This window comes from Glycine soja, chromosome 13 (assembly GCF_004193775.1).
Source record: "Glycine soja cultivar W05 chromosome 13, ASM419377v2, whole genome shotgun sequence".
Lineage (NCBI taxonomy): Eukaryota > Viridiplantae > Streptophyta > Magnoliopsida > Fabales > Fabaceae > Glycine > Glycine soja.
Genome location: NC_041014.1, coordinates 21,690,040 through 21,704,626, shown reverse-complemented (window position 1 = coordinate 21,704,626; position 14,587 = coordinate 21,690,040). Strand labels below are relative to the sequence as shown.

General features: G+C 33.7%; 3 protein-coding genes across 4 annotated transcripts; 2 read left to right on the top strand and 1 right to left on the bottom strand.

Moving 5' to 3' along the window:
- Positions 1-3,643: 3,643 nt before the first annotated feature.
- On the bottom strand, positions 3,644-4,368 carry LOC114381444 (transmembrane protein 230-like). The gene is made up of 2 exons (XM_028340698.1): positions 4,027-4,368; positions 3,644-3,954 (listed from the first exon to the last, which is right to left on the bottom strand). Exons 1-2 carry the CDS (start codon positions 4,211-4,213, stop codon positions 3,833-3,835), a joined length of 309 nt encoding a protein of 102 aa, XP_028196499.1. The 5' UTR covers positions 4,214-4,368; the 3' UTR covers positions 3,644-3,832.
- An 831-nt stretch (positions 4,369-5,199) lies between these two features.
- LOC114381940 lies at positions 5,200-9,683 on the top strand. The gene is made up of 8 exons (XM_028341172.1): positions 5,200-5,648; positions 6,152-6,237; positions 6,380-6,447; positions 7,376-7,448; positions 7,804-7,919; positions 8,000-8,104; positions 8,850-8,949; positions 9,366-9,683. Exons 2-8 carry the CDS (start codon positions 6,154-6,156, stop codon positions 9,540-9,542), a joined length of 723 nt encoding a protein of 240 aa, XP_028196973.1. The 5' UTR covers positions 5,200-5,648; positions 6,152-6,153; the 3' UTR covers positions 9,543-9,683.
- Positions 9,684-11,226: 1,543 nt separating this feature from the next.
- On the top strand, positions 11,227-14,322 carry LOC114381095 (probable serine/threonine-protein kinase PIX13). 2 transcript variants are annotated; one of them, XM_028340279.1, is made up of 6 exons: positions 11,227-11,541; positions 12,213-12,652; positions 12,748-12,883; positions 12,974-13,116; positions 13,358-13,403; positions 13,485-14,322. In XM_028340279.1, exons 1-6 carry the CDS (start codon positions 11,457-11,459, stop codon positions 13,877-13,879), a joined length of 1,245 nt encoding a protein of 414 aa, XP_028196080.1. In that variant the 5' UTR covers positions 11,227-11,456; the 3' UTR covers positions 13,880-14,322. The 2 variants fall into 2 exon arrangements, with proteins under 2 accessions (XP_028196080.1, XP_028196079.1); XM_028340278.1 differs by having other exon boundaries at positions 11,230-11,541; positions 13,280-13,403.
- Positions 14,323-14,587: the final 265 nt, after the last annotated feature.

Below are 14,587 nucleotides of genomic sequence, written 5' to 3'. Positions count from 1 at the left end.
AGGCATAAAGATCCATAGAGAAAGATCTTGAGGCATTTTAGGCTTGTCTCAAGAAACCTATATCAACAAAGTTTTAGAGAGATTTAATATGAAAGATTGTTCACCAAGTGTAGCTCCCATTGTGAAGGGTGACAAACTTGCTTTGAGTCAATGCCCCAAAAATGATTTTGAGCGGGAACACATGAAAAATATTCCATATGCTTCAGCAGTCGGAAGCCTTATGTATGCTCAGGTTTGCACTAGACCTGATATTGCATTCGCCGTTGGAGTTTTGGGAAGATATCAAAGTAATCCAGGTATTGACCACTGGAAAGCTGCAAAGAAAGTGATGAGATATCTTCAAGGAACAAAAGATTACATGCTCATGTACAGACAAACTGATTGTCTGGAAGTGATTGGCTACTCCGACTCAGACTTTGCTGGTTGCGTTGATTCACGAAGATCAACATCTGGTTATATTTTTATGTTAGCCAGTGGAGCTGTATCTTGGAGAAGTGCCAAACAAACCTTGACTGCTACTTCCACTATGGAGGCTGAGTTCATTTCTTGTTTTGAGGCTACCTCGCATGGTGTATGGTTGAAGAGTTTCATATCTGGCCTTAGAGTTGTGGACTCTATTTCTAGGCCATTAAAGTTGTATTGTGACAACTTTGCTGCGGTGTTTATGGCTAAAAATAACAAAAGTGGAAGTCGAAGTAAGCACATCGACATCAAGTACTTAACCATAAGAGAACGTGTTAAAGAAAAGAAAGTGGTCATTAAACACGTCAACACTGAGTTAATGATTGCTGATCCTTTAACTAAAGGCATGCCACCAAAGAATTTTAAGGATCATGTAGTACGAATGGGACTTGGTTCCATGATGTAATTTCATTGTACGTACATTTGTTATTTTCAATGAAACTCTTATTCAGTTAGATATTTTCTCATATCGTTTTGTGCACATATTTATTTATTTCGAGAAAAATCATTCGGTTTAGATATAGAATAAACATATGGTTTATTCATTAAGTTGAGAGCTAGTGTTGAGAGACTTGATATATTGTGGTACATGGAAGATACTACTCATCATCAGAGGACCTATCGCCATGACTCATATATTATGTTTCTTGTTACGGTTGATGTTGGGTTAAATGGACCAAGTGGGAGAATGTTGGAAGTGCACGTTCACCTCCACGTTCTTTTAATTAATTAATTTTATTATTTTTGAAAAAATTAGTTATTTTGAATCTGGTCCATTTTCCATCCACATTCATCCCATATCTTTGCAAAATATATTTGCAACCACCTTCAGTAACAAATCACGTACCCATCATCTCACGTACTGATAACTTCTTATCTTGATGGACAGACTCTATAAATAGGATGTGGTGCTCTCAGTTTTGTATCACCAAACCCACTTCTCTATTCAGAAAAAAATACACCATCTATTCAGAGTGAGTAAGGGTCTGGAAGAACAAAACTGTCTTTCAAGTTCGTGTGTGAGCCGCTTCCCATTCGATTTGCAATGGCTGGAGATACGCTTGTAATTCCTTTTAATTTCCGCTGTTTGATCTAAATATGCTATTTAAATTTATTTGCATGTTTAGATTATGTATATTTTTACAGACACAACTAAATCATGATTTTTCCAAATCGTGTTATTTATAAATAAAGCTTGAGTTTAGTTATTACGTATTTGGGTCAATCCTGTTGATGAATTGATTCTTTAGACACGATTGAGACTGGTACACAGAAGTGGTGTACGTTTAGATATAAAGATTCTAACCTTGAAATTAGTGGAAATTTTAGTAAAGCAACAATATAATCAGAATAAGAAGAAGATGGTGATATTTAACCGTAAGAATAATTGTTTTTCTAATACTCGTATTCCTCTTAAGTACGTAGTATTTGTTTCATTTATCGCTAAAAGATTTCAAACGATCGATAAATCAAAAAGTTATAAATTTTTATTTTTCACAAAATATACATAAAAATATGTTAACTCAACTTAACATTAAATCAAACACACCCATAATCAACTTATTCACCATATAAAATGTTACCTTTATAAAAAAAAATATTATCCATTTATTTTTTTAACAGCCAAACAAAAATGTTATAAATTTAGTTTACAAATTACAATCATTGACGATATGCAGATTCTATGATAAAGAATCATTCACCAATCACCAGTACCACCTTGTGCAGATGTTCTTGTGTTATCTTTAAACAGTACCGCAGTCCGCAGCGAAGATATTCCTTCACCACTTGGCACTTACTTTCAAGCCATCAGTCTATCATGCTTCTTTGACCATTCGACCTTGGCACCATGCGCAGTTCTTTTTTGTTTTTTCTTTACAATAATGAAATTTGAAGCTTCGTAAAAACAGATAAATCTCAACTTAATAGGAACAGGTATCATACATATTCTATTCTATTGAAGTATTAATATAGTATCACAGTAGTATTCGTCGTCATTAGTCATTACTCTTCAAGCTATCAAAGGATCTTTGACGTCATTCACCTTTAATTTATCGAAGGTATCAAACCGAAGTAAGAGTTTTGGAATCAATACCACATTCATTAGCCCTCCACAATTCTAACCATGATTTTCTCATTTTCTTGTCTAGCACACTACTGAAAACCATAAATATTGATCCGGATCGTCAACAATATCAAAAGAAAATGCACGATTAAAATTAAAACGATAATTTTAAATATTAATTTATCATATAATAAAATAAATTGAAAGAATTGGATTGCAGTTCCACTAAAAACTGCAGATCGAGGATCAAAATCTCATATATATGTATCATCCACAAAGCCAAGCGTATCATTTGTGGTTTAATTATAAGTGAATTAATGACAATATGTTTTATTACTAGCATTATCATCACAAAAATTTCTTTGCATTGAATATTTGAATTTGATACACTACTTAAACCACAACCAGTCTTCAGAAAGAAACTTTCTCTAACCAGTCTTCAGAAGGAATCTGAAGATCCCATACATTGGCTGTTGTTATCTGCAGTCATACAGTTCTATTCATTCAACATATAAATTAAATAAAATCCGTTCCCAAAAAATGGCGGAATGCAAATAGCCTTTGTTTAACCAGAAGTGAACAACTGTTGTTTCAGCCGTGATACCAAGGTTTTTGGAGTTATTCCAACCGCAATCGTTGCCACATAAGTCTCATTTGTTCAGAATTTCCCAAAACATCAAAGATTTCAACGAAACCACAACCATGACCATAATTTAAAACGTTGCATATGTACTTAGTAGACAGGAGGCATACACAGCTTCCAATCACACCCTTCTATATCAAAGGGAATTCAGACCCAATTTCAAACTTTTAATGCTCCTACAAGTGAGAGATAATTTGAAATAATTTTGATACCTGTTGTCCACAGAATGCAGAAACAAGAGGGAAAAGAAAAGGAAAGGGAGGAGGAGAGGGTAGTATGCAATCCGCAATGATATGGTAAGTATAGACTAAAATTCAAGAACCTGTCTTCGACTATATGAGTCATGTGCACTCCTTTGAGATTTTAAACCTACTGATACAACTTTCATAACTCACCAAACTCTGCAAATATCATTAATCCTCATAAGGGGATCTTATAAAGTAAATTCAAGTAATGAAAACAGAGAGAAAAGATTTCAGAGCAAGAAGATTGATTCTATAGAAGAAAAGAAAACAAAATCTTAGCAGTAATAAATATACTATACCAGTTTAGAGCAATGCAAGCAATATCAAATATACATTAGTTGTCACTTGTGAGGCAAAATAAAAAAAAAAAAAAAAAGGATGTTCTATACATAAATAAAGGTGGTAGTTGAGCATAGGCTATACGGGAGGTATGTTAGAGAAAGAGAAGTCTTTGTATCCCTTGTAAGCACAATAGGCAAAGCGCGTATAGTAGAAACCCGGAATGAACAAGAGTGTTCCCAGTATCGCAAAGAACAGACCTATCCATCATTAAAATAATAATTATAAATAGTAGCAGGAATTCTGAAAAGGGATGTTAATAATGTGGTTACCGTGAGTGGTGTCGCCGCCGACGTGATTGTAGGCCATGAGGGAGCCGATAATGATAGCTAGGGTTCCAAAGACGAGAAGGGAAACGGCGAGGGCGATCTCCTTCATGGGTGCCTTGTTGCTCACCGTGTACGCTGCATCCATCATTATGTCCTCATCTGAAATCGAAAACGCGTGATCCACGTACATTTTCTCTCTCTCTTTTCTTCAATTGATTGATTGATTATTCAGATTTAGCTAAGGTTTTCGGCAATTGATGACATAAATGAGAGCGAGCTGCGTGTGTTGATTGAATTCTGCTTTGCTTCCTATTAAAGTTGCACCTCTCTGTGCACACCTGTCAATATTGTGGTGTGGTAAAGGTCCAAGATATTTATTAGGGACGATCATAATCACATTATGTTTATCGGATAAGCAGTGAAATTTATGATGAATTATTTTTTAAAACATAAAAAATACTAATATTTCTTATATATTATATTAATCTCCTTTGTTTGAAAGATATTTAATAATGTCTTATAATTATAAAAGTAATAGTATGAAAATAAGTAAGTTTGAGACAATGAGTCATTGAATCAGAGACTAAACTAATGAATCACTTCTAAATTCAATTAATCCGGTGTATGTATAATATAACTAGTGAATCACTTCTAAATTCAATTGATCTGGTATATGTATAATATAACTAATGTGATCAATTAATATTTTTTATACTTCAAACTTAAATTTATAGTCAAGATAAAAATACAAATATTATATAATTATTTATTATTATAAATTATTTTATTAAATATTATTCTTAAATTATTAAAAAATATTCTTATTTTTTAAGATTAAATACAAAAATTATCAAATAATAATAAATAAATTTGATAAAAATATATTAATAATTTAACATGTTATAAAAACTTTATATATATCGTCAAACTAAATTAATTTAATTTGAGTTATCAAATTTGATCAAATCCGATCAGATCAAACATGATTGTTTGCATTTTTAGGTGGAAAATAATTTTTGAGAGAAAAGTATTTTTGTAAAATAATTAAAAACTTTACTTTTATTTTCATTTTATTTGTATGTGCATGGCGCAACAATCTCAACACGAAACTAAATATGCACTTAAAAATGGGTTGGAGCCAGCAATTGGATTGGTCATATCATCAATGTAGTGAGACTCCGGTAACGTGTCCGGTTTTATGGTTTAACCGGTGAGCAGACGGGGTTATTGAATCCGGTCCGGTTCAATCACCTTTGTGTTTTTGCTTTTTTTTTTTCTAAAGTTAGTTATTGAAAATTGAAAAAAATACCAAAAAAAAAATGAAAAGAAATGCAGGCTCATGCACGAAATCACGAGATCTCAAACTTAAAGTCTGAAATAGAGAAACCACATTAAGAGTCCCTACTCACTGCCGCTGCCGACGAAGCTCGGTCGTCTCCCGCCACCGTCGCAAAAGGAAGCACCTCCGCCGCTGCACCGTCGCGCCTCCCACTGGAGGTCCGTCCGCCGCCGCCGCCGCTGGTTGTCGCGCTAGCCACAAGGCCGCCGTCGTTCTGGTGGTTATTGGTTCTGGTTCCATCTGTTAGAGCATTACAAGTTTTATTGCTTCAGGCACGAATCAGAAGGTACTCATTTCATTTCTAAGAATGGATGACTATATGACTTATGTGAATGGTCCTGAAGAGTTCCTAAGGTTTGTTTCAAAATTATGAAAAGAGGTATTTTTTCTTTTGATCCTGCACACAGCATTCAGCCACCATAACAAGGAAAACATCACTGTTCCTGCAAAGTATTTTTTTGAACGAATTTGCAACTCTATACTCATTATTAATGCAATTTACCAAATAATAATTGCATTTTTTTTACTGTTGCGAAATTATGTTTTCATTGAAACTTGTCTTATTTTTTAGAATTTATGGATGTCAAATTAAACTTGTTGAACTAGTTTCATTGATATTTAGGGTGTTTGATTTTTGTTTATAATTTGGGTAGCTTGACAAGATAAGCTTTACTGATATATATATATATATATATATATTATTTTTCCGTTTGATACTTAATTTCCTCTGGTTCTTTGCCTGCTGATTTTTGGTTTATGGATAATTTGTATAATTAATGAACACTGTAGGTATGGGAATCAGTAAAACAGAAGTAAACTTGAAGAGGTTGCTTGCAGCTGCTCCTCAGCAGCAAAACCAGGCAAAACTTGTGCATGTAAGTCTGTAGATAAGTCTTGACTTTTTATTTTGGAGTTAATAGGGTTATGTCTATAATCTTCTTATTTTAGAGTTAATTTAGTCATTTGTTAACTCTGAAAAACACAAACCTAATCATTTGTTGATTTGGGATTGTGCAGTATGTTGCTACTTTGCGTGAACAATTGGAACAATTGGCTGAGGAAAGGGCACCGGAAGGCTTACCAAGGTATTGTGTGTCTCTTTATTTACCATCTGATACACATAGGTGTCATGGAATTACAAGTGAAACTACATATAACTTCAGTGTTTATAAATCACAACACAATCATCTGTTAATTTTAATTCTTGGAAATCTTCCCATAATTTTAATATATAGCTTAAGTGGCAGGGGTGGATCATCATAGGTGGTTGCCCCAAAAGTTTAAAAGTTCCATAGATAGAAATATGTAAAAGAAAAAATTAGACATGCTTTACCCTAAATATGATCAAAACATCATATGGCCATTCCATTTTTTTAAATCAAGATCTGCAACTATTAAGTGGGGTGGGATTTTCTTTATGAATGGGGCATTGTTTTGGGTTTGAACAGTTGCATGTTAGAAATTAATACTTATTGAAATTTAGGAATCAAATGGAAAGAAAAAAGGGAGAAGCGTGATGTCATAATATAAAATAATAATCTAATGCTTTTATTTTGGGCAATATTGTAGGTGAAGAACTAGTATAGAACATTAGTATAGTCTCAGGCCAAAAACATACATAACATAATAGGAGTGCTACCACATTAATTATCCTTATATTCAAACAATACAAATAGATCCAGCAGACTATGGAATATAAGAATGGACACTTATGTTATTATTCACCCTGAGTTCTCTTGAAAACATTACTCACATTGAACATAAGCTTTACTTTCCTGCCTTGTAATTCTTTGATAATATCTAGGATTTATAGAAATGATTATATTATATTTCTTTGAAGTAAACTGACATTATTATTTTTTCATCTTCTACCTCTCCCAAGATATAGTCCATATCTTCTCCTTTATAACTTATAAATTAAAGTTGTTGTATTGCTCCTACTTCTTATGTGTTTCTCTACTGAATGTATGTGCCTTCATTTGTGTGTATATATGATCTGCTCTCGTTATGCAGGATTTCAAAGGCTGTGTTGAATGATTATTCAGAGAAGATTGAAGCCATTGCTTCCAAATTGGTTAATCATGTGGTATGTATTTGTGAATTAATGTATCTTGGAGAGATGTTTAAATGTGAAAAAGATCTTTACAGTTCCTGACTAAACGATACATTCACTATAGTTTTTGGTATACAATGACAGTAATGAGATTTTAACCTAAGACATCATGCAAACTATCCAAAGTCTCATCTAGTGGGTTATTATATGTTCACTAGCATGTGAAAAGTGCATATAAAATATAAACATTTGATGGCTTAAATTTTTGTGATTCTGTTGGAATGCATCATGAAATTGTAAAATTTGCTCCGTTTTGGTTTATTCTTTTTCATGTATTTTTAGTTTTGGCCAAATAGGCACAATCATTTAACCACAATTTTTAACCCAGAGTGACCCACCAGTACCCAAGAAGGACTTCGAAAGGAATTCTGTTGAAGAAAACTCTTCTGAAATAGAGGAAACAAAGCAGATACTCCTTTCTTCTGGACTGAGAAGAAGGCCTGTGTAAGCTTTAGTTAGCCTTTCTTACTACTTTGTGTATTTTGTAGGCTGTTTTACTGTTGCTCATCTGATTCAGTGGACAGACCTGCCTCAAGTACGGAAGAAAGAGCACACAAGCCTGCTGAGACTGATCACATATCACCTGTTAAACTGGATGCTGCAGCACATGCACACATTGAAAAGCACAGGTACTGTTTACTTGAGTTGTTATTTAAAGTTCATGTAATGGTGGGTCAATGGATTCAGTACTGCTTTGATGAAGAGTCCATAAACTACAGGCTACATACAAGTTTATATGTCAATTTCTCTAGAACAGCAAATTATATTTTTCTTCAGGATAAGCACTGATGAATTAAGGTCAATCGTTGATATATTGTTAGACTTACCGGTTACCATTTCTTACTAGCTTAATATGGTGGACTATTAGGATCATGTATATTTGAGAGTTTATTTGGTCTTCATTGATTAGTCCTCAGGATGTTTCTGAATCACTAACATTATGATACCAATAATTTCTATTAGGTTATGGGTGCAAATGTATTAGATCAATAATTTTTATATTTGTTTACATTTACTGTCTACTCCCTCCAATCTCAAATATAAGAAGAAAAAAAACATTTTTTTCTTGCTATCAAATATAAAAAAAAAAATTCATCTAATTTTACCTCATTTAATTGAGGTTTTAGTTCCAATGACTCATTTTTATTCCTTATACTAAGTTCCAATGAAGGATAATTTGGAAAAAAAAATTATTTTTTAATTGAGATTGATGCAATTGAATGTGGTTAACTAACTTTCTTAGTTAGCGTGAATCATTTCTTTTTTCTTATATTTGAGATCAAAAGGGAGTATATACTTTGCATTTATTGTGTGTATCACTGTGTTTTCATTGATCACTCAGTTGTTTTATTTTGTTCAATTTTTTTAATTTAGAATGCTTCAAGATAATTTGACTGATGAGATGGTAGTGTTGGCAAAACAACTCAAAGAGAGTAGTCTCATGATGAGCCAGTCCCTGCAAAACACTGAAAAGGTCTCGAAACTCATATTTTCATTCAATCCTGCTTGTCTAACTGCTAAACGGTTGTATGAGATGGTGATGCTAAATGTATCTTATTTTAGCATGGTGAGAGTGAAGGAATGGGAGTGTTAATACCTTGTGAGTTGTGACAGTGGTGTGGTAGTCAATACTGTTCTCATCAAGGAAAAAGTTTCTTACAAGCAAATCCTCTTTTATCCCCAATGAAGTTTTATTAATAAAAGTATATTTCCTCTATGGTGATCTTGATAGGAGTGAGTTATAATATAGATGCACCATTCCATATAACCTTTGCATGGTCGTTAGATTTATTCTTTGTATAAGCCATAACCTTGTTGACAAGTATCTCACATTTGGGAGTTAGAATGACGGGGTGTTAACCTAATGAATTGATTGTGGGTGGGTTGCAGATACTTGATTCTACCGAAAAGGCTATTGAGCATAGCTTGGCAAGCACCGGTCGTGCCAATGTGCGAGCAACGGCAATATACTCGGAGAGTTCAAAGACTTCTTGCTTAACATGGCTTGTGATGTTTGTGATGACATGTGTGTTTGTCATGGTTATTCTTCTAATCCGTGTCACATAGTGTAGTTCACGTTTCACCGGGTAAAATAAATAACTTCCAATATAACTTTTTTTCTCAATCTTTAACAGTTTTTCCTTACAAATTCGACCTGATGGATACTTTTTTATTTATGATATAGCACTTGAACCTTGAGAATAATAAGTTAATAACTACAACACTTGTTATAGATATGTATTTTCACTTCATATTAAGATAAGAATCTGTTTTAAAAATAGTACGTAAAATATCGCTTCATTATGGACTCAGAAAATAAATTTATGACAAATATCTCTTCAATTAAAGATTTTTATTAAAAGGGTTAAACTTAAGAAGGAGGGAAGCTAACTTTAAGATTCAAATGTTTGACATTTTCAATGGAAGTTAATAATACAATTACATATTATTTACCAGAGAAAAATATTTGTGCAATAAAAATTGAATCCAGTTTCATTAACAACTCAAAGGTGGCAACCATGGCCCTTGCCCCTCCCCTCATGATTTTATATAGAATTATTTAAGAAGAGTTTGGAGACAGAAAAATTGCGCCGAGAAAAAGGAAATTTGTAAAAACTTTTTGAGTATGAATTTACTGGTACAATGGAAGTGAATACATAATCAGTTTTTTTAACGGCAATATTAAGTAAGATTAGTGAGAATGTGAATTATGTGATACACTTGATTGAAAGTATGAGCCTAATTTATTTAATATTTTAAATTACTATTAGAAATTTTCACGCTTTATCAAATAACTTTTAAACTTTAATCAATGTTATGATAAAAATTTAAAATTATTTATGTGATGTATATTTAAGTATACTTGACCGCTCCACCAAATGTCTTTTGGATCCAAGTGTTTTAATTCAGTTAAATAAATGTAGTTAATTAACGTCTAAAGTTTGTCGACATGTTTAACTGATTATCACTGAACCCACATGTTGTTTAATTGATTGTCTATTTATGTTTTGTTGACTTTTGTCGCTAAGATTGATGAATAACTTAAAATTTTTCACAATAGTTTTCAACTAGTTCCTTTATTTATTAAATATAGAAAGTACTGAATGCTTTCTAAATTTTTAAGACACTAACTATATATAATTTCTTACTTAATACCTTTTTTAAAAATATCGAAAAGATTTTTAAGATTTGTTAGAAAATATATTGAAACTACCAAAAGAAAAAATACTCATAAGGCATAATTGATTGATTGCTGATAGCAGATAATTGGAATTCAGTTTATCTAGAAGAGTGATGCCTTAATAAAAGAAGAAGAAGAAAAAAAAACAAAAGTAATCACGGCAAACCTGTTTGACAAATTGAACCAAACTGCCGTAAGGTAAGATGTATTGCAAGTCAAATACCTTTTTGTTTGCTAAAATTAATTTCTATTCATTTTCTGTGAACTTCTTGATATGATCCACAGAAACTCAGTAGTCAACTACATGCCACAACAAGTCTTTTTTCTACACACTTTTACTTTCTTTTCTTTTCAATTTTTTTTTATTAAAATTTACTCAAAAAACTACATGCCACAACAAGTCTTTTCTACACACTTTTACTTTCTTTTCTTTTCAATTTTTTTTTATTAAAATTTACTCAAAAGTCAACTACATGCCACAACAAGTCTTTTCTACAACTATATAGCTTTTGCGATTATTGTTAAATTCTCCTGTTTAATATTTTTGGCCATGCTGAGAATTGCAATCAACACGCTACCGATGCCATTGGTCAACGCCAAAACATGATTATCATTGTATTTTCTTGGAGAATTCTTGGAAGGTTCCTTTGTTTCCAACACATACAAGTACTTACGTACAGCCATTATCTTCAAAGATAATATTTTGTACTCTTTTCACTGTCACTATAAAACCAAGTCAGATTCACCTCTCAGCATTTTTCTCTGCTTTTCTGCTGAGGTAAAACAGCAGAAACAACATAATGGGGAATTGTTGGAGTCATCAATCAGGTTCTCCAGGCGATCACCGCAACTCCAATACTGCCCCCAACCCCAACAATCAATCAGGTAAACCAACATGTCAACGACACTTTCCTTATTTCATCCATAGAATTATAGAAAAGCTTCATGCTCAGATGTTATGTGTTACTGTTATCAGTGTTATGCATATGAAATCAAATATTTTCAAGGAAGAAGAAAGGTGTGTTTTGTCCCCGTTTGAATAAGCTTCTTCATTTACACTTGTAGGATAAGAAAAATGAAATAAGATTATCTCATGAACTAAAATTAGCTTTTGAAGTCAAGATCAGTTTTTTGGAGAAGCTAAGTGACAAAAGCTTCTACAGAAAGTTGATTTTAACTTATGCATAAGCTAATTTTAGCCTATGGGAAAAGTTTATTTTATTTTACTTCCCTATTTTCTTCTCTCACAGGTAGTTATGAAGAAATTTATTCAAACGCAACCTCTGTTCTTGATTGTTTTCTCGTTAATAGCTTTGGTTCCTAGCATAAGTGCATAATCATTTCATCAATTTTAAAGACAATTCAACAAGTCAAGCAGAGAAGTCAACCTGAATTTGCATCCAATCTATCCCCAATTACAACATAGAAGAAACTCCCTGGTATTAGCAAGAGTTCATCATGAAATGTTTGATCCATTCAAGATTTAAAACTTTTGCATCTTAGCATCATTTGTTACTTTTCATGACAAATTTTGTCTTCTTGTTACAATGTATCAGGGAGTATTCAGTTTTCTGCTGGTCTCAGCAACACAAGATTAATACAGAATGGCAATTCTACTTCTCTTGGGCGTAGCAGCCACTCTGGAGGAATCAGCAGGTTCTTTGGGCCAAGTAGTAGTAATAACTACTCAACAGGAAATAATACTAGCACATCCCTTTGGGGCTCTGAGACTAGCCAAGCCTCTCGAGTGAGAGATGAAGAGGAGTTTCCTCATGGGCAGATCTTGGATGTTGCAGACTTGAGAGCATTTACACTGGCCGAATTGAAGGCAGCCACCAAAAATTTCAGAGCTGAGACTGTGCTAGGAAAGGGGGGCTTTGGTACAGTATTCAAGGGCTTGATTGAGGATAGAGCAGCAAAGAAAAGAGGAGAGGGGTTGACTATTGCCATCAAGAAATTGAATTCTGGAAGCAGCCAAGGAATTGCAGAATGGCAGGTATTGGAATTAATAACACATCAAAATTAGGATCACACCTTTTATTGGTATGTGGCTTCTATTTAATATTTATACTGATGCTCTTTTTTGTGCAGTCAGAGGTGAATTTCTTAGGAAGGCTTTCTCACCCCAATCTTGTTAAGTTGTTGGGATTTGGGCGAGAGAATAGTGAACTTTTCCTGGTGTATGAATTTATGCATCGTGGCAGCTTGGATAACCACCTATTTGGAAGTAAGAAGAGATGCAGCCAGTATGTGTAACAATTTGGGGAAATTGATTAATCATTTTCACTGATCTATGCACATGATTTTGCTTCTGCAGGAGGAGCAAATGTTCGGCCACTTTCTTGGGACACAAGGCTAAAGGTTATGATTGGAGCAGCAAGGGGACTGAATTTCCTACACTCCTTGGAGGAAAAAATTATATATAGAGATTTTAAACCCTCAAATATATTACTTGACACGGTAAGGTTCATTTTATGGTTCGGGCATTGAATATCCCATGATCACATTTTGCTCGTCTTGAAAAGTGAAAGACAAAATTCATTTCTCAAACTTGGAGCATGCATGTTATTGAAGATCTGGGTAATGCAAGAAAAAATTCTTTCTAATTTTTGCTTTGTAACAGACATATACGGCTAAGTTATCAGACTTTGGCTTAGCCAGATCTGTCAATTCTCCTGATCAAACTCACGTTACGACACAGGTTGTGGGAACGCATGGCTATGCTGCTCCCGAGTACATTTTTACTGGTAATGTCAACATATTTACTTAATAAACCTGTTGTGGAAACGCGCGACGAGACGCTAAATCATCTCATATCAATTGTGTAGGTCATTTGTACGTAAAAAGTGACGTGTATGGATTTGGAATTGTTTTGTTGGAGGTGCTGACTGGCAAGAGGATCAGTGGTATAATGTTCCTGTGTGAGCAAACGTCCTTGAGTGATTGGCTCAAATCAAATCTTCTAAATAGAGGGAAAATAAGAAGCACTATGGATGCAAAGTTGGAAGGTAAGTATCCATCCAACTTAGCTTTACAGTTAGCTCAACTTGCTCTTAAATGCATCCAAGCAGAGCCCAAAGTCAGGCCATCAATGAAAGAAGTTGTTGAAACATTGGAACATATTGAAGCAGCTAATGAGAAACCAGCTGATAACACTCATAACAGAAAACGGGTTAATCTTTCCCGGGTAGTTCAACAACATGGCCGGCCAGAAGGTGGTTAATTGAATTGATCACTTCAACACCATATTCCTTTGAATAGCTTATTGCTGAAGGTGCCTCTTCTCCAGTGGCCTAGTGGAGTTGAGCTTGTATAGTATAACATACACATATGGGAAAAAGGATCAGGGAATGCATTTGACTTTGGAGTAAAGGCCTGAGGGTATCTGCCTAAGAGTGAGCCTGTGACTTTTAGCATCATGTGCACCCGTAAACTATGAGAAAGAGACTTCAAACTAGGCCGTCCCCTGGTATTGATAAGCAACCAGTTGCTCCTTGGTCATCTCTACTTTTCCATTAAAAACTACCACTTAATTGTTCTTGGGAGTTTGTACTGTATCAATCTATGAATGTTGAATAGTTGTTCTTCATCTAACTATTTCAATTTCTTACATGGTTTAGATGTGTATAAAGTTGAATAAAAATAATGTGTCCAATTTATACTCAACCTGCTTTCATAACAACAACAACAACAATAGTCTTGTTCTGCTAGACGAGGTGGACTACATAGATTATTATAATGTTGTTGGACTCTGTCAAAAACCAAATTCTCATACATATCATTTACTATGGAATCCTTTTTGATAATTTCCTCTCGTGTTCTTCTTGATTTCTCTCTCTATCCTTTTCACAAGACTAAAAGTCATGTGATCTTTTTTTTCTTCACTAGTATCTTCAACGATCTTATTTGCACATGTTCAATCCATCTTAAT

What these genes read in the sequence shown, in the direction of transcription:
- LOC114381444 (XM_028340698.1), bottom strand. Translation starts at nt 4,213, where the DNA reads ATGTACGTGGATCACGCGTTTTCGATTTCAGATGAGGACATAATGATG. An exon ending in CGGCGGCGACACCACTCACG is followed by an intron (nt 3,955 to 4,026) that starts GTAACCACATTA and finishes AATGATGGATAG; the next exon opens with GTCTGTTCTTTGCGATACTG.
- LOC114381095 (XM_028340278.1), top strand. Translation starts at nt 11,457, where the DNA reads ATGGGGAATTGTTGGAGTCATCAATCAGGTTCTCCAGGCGATCACCGC. An exon ending in CAACCCCAACAATCAATCAG is followed by an intron (nt 11,542 to 12,212) that starts GTAAACCAACAT and finishes ACAATGTATCAG; the next exon opens with GGAGTATTCAGTTTTCTGCT. An exon ending in TCCCGAGTACATTTTTACTG is followed by an intron (nt 13,404 to 13,484) that starts GTAATGTCAACA and finishes TCAATTGTGTAG; the next exon opens with GTCATTTGTACGTAAAAAGT.
- LOC114381940 (XM_028341172.1), top strand. Translation starts at nt 6,154, where the DNA reads ATGGGAATCAGTAAAACAGAAGTAAACTTGAAGAGGTTGCTTGCAGCT. An exon ending in GCACCGGAAGGCTTACCAAG is followed by an intron (nt 6,448 to 7,375) that starts GTATTGTGTGTC and finishes CTCGTTATGCAG; the next exon opens with GATTTCAAAGGCTGTGTTGA. An exon ending in CCCTGCAAAACACTGAAAAG is followed by an intron (nt 8,950 to 9,365) that starts GTCTCGAAACTC and finishes GGTGGGTTGCAG; the next exon opens with ATACTTGATTCTACCGAAAA.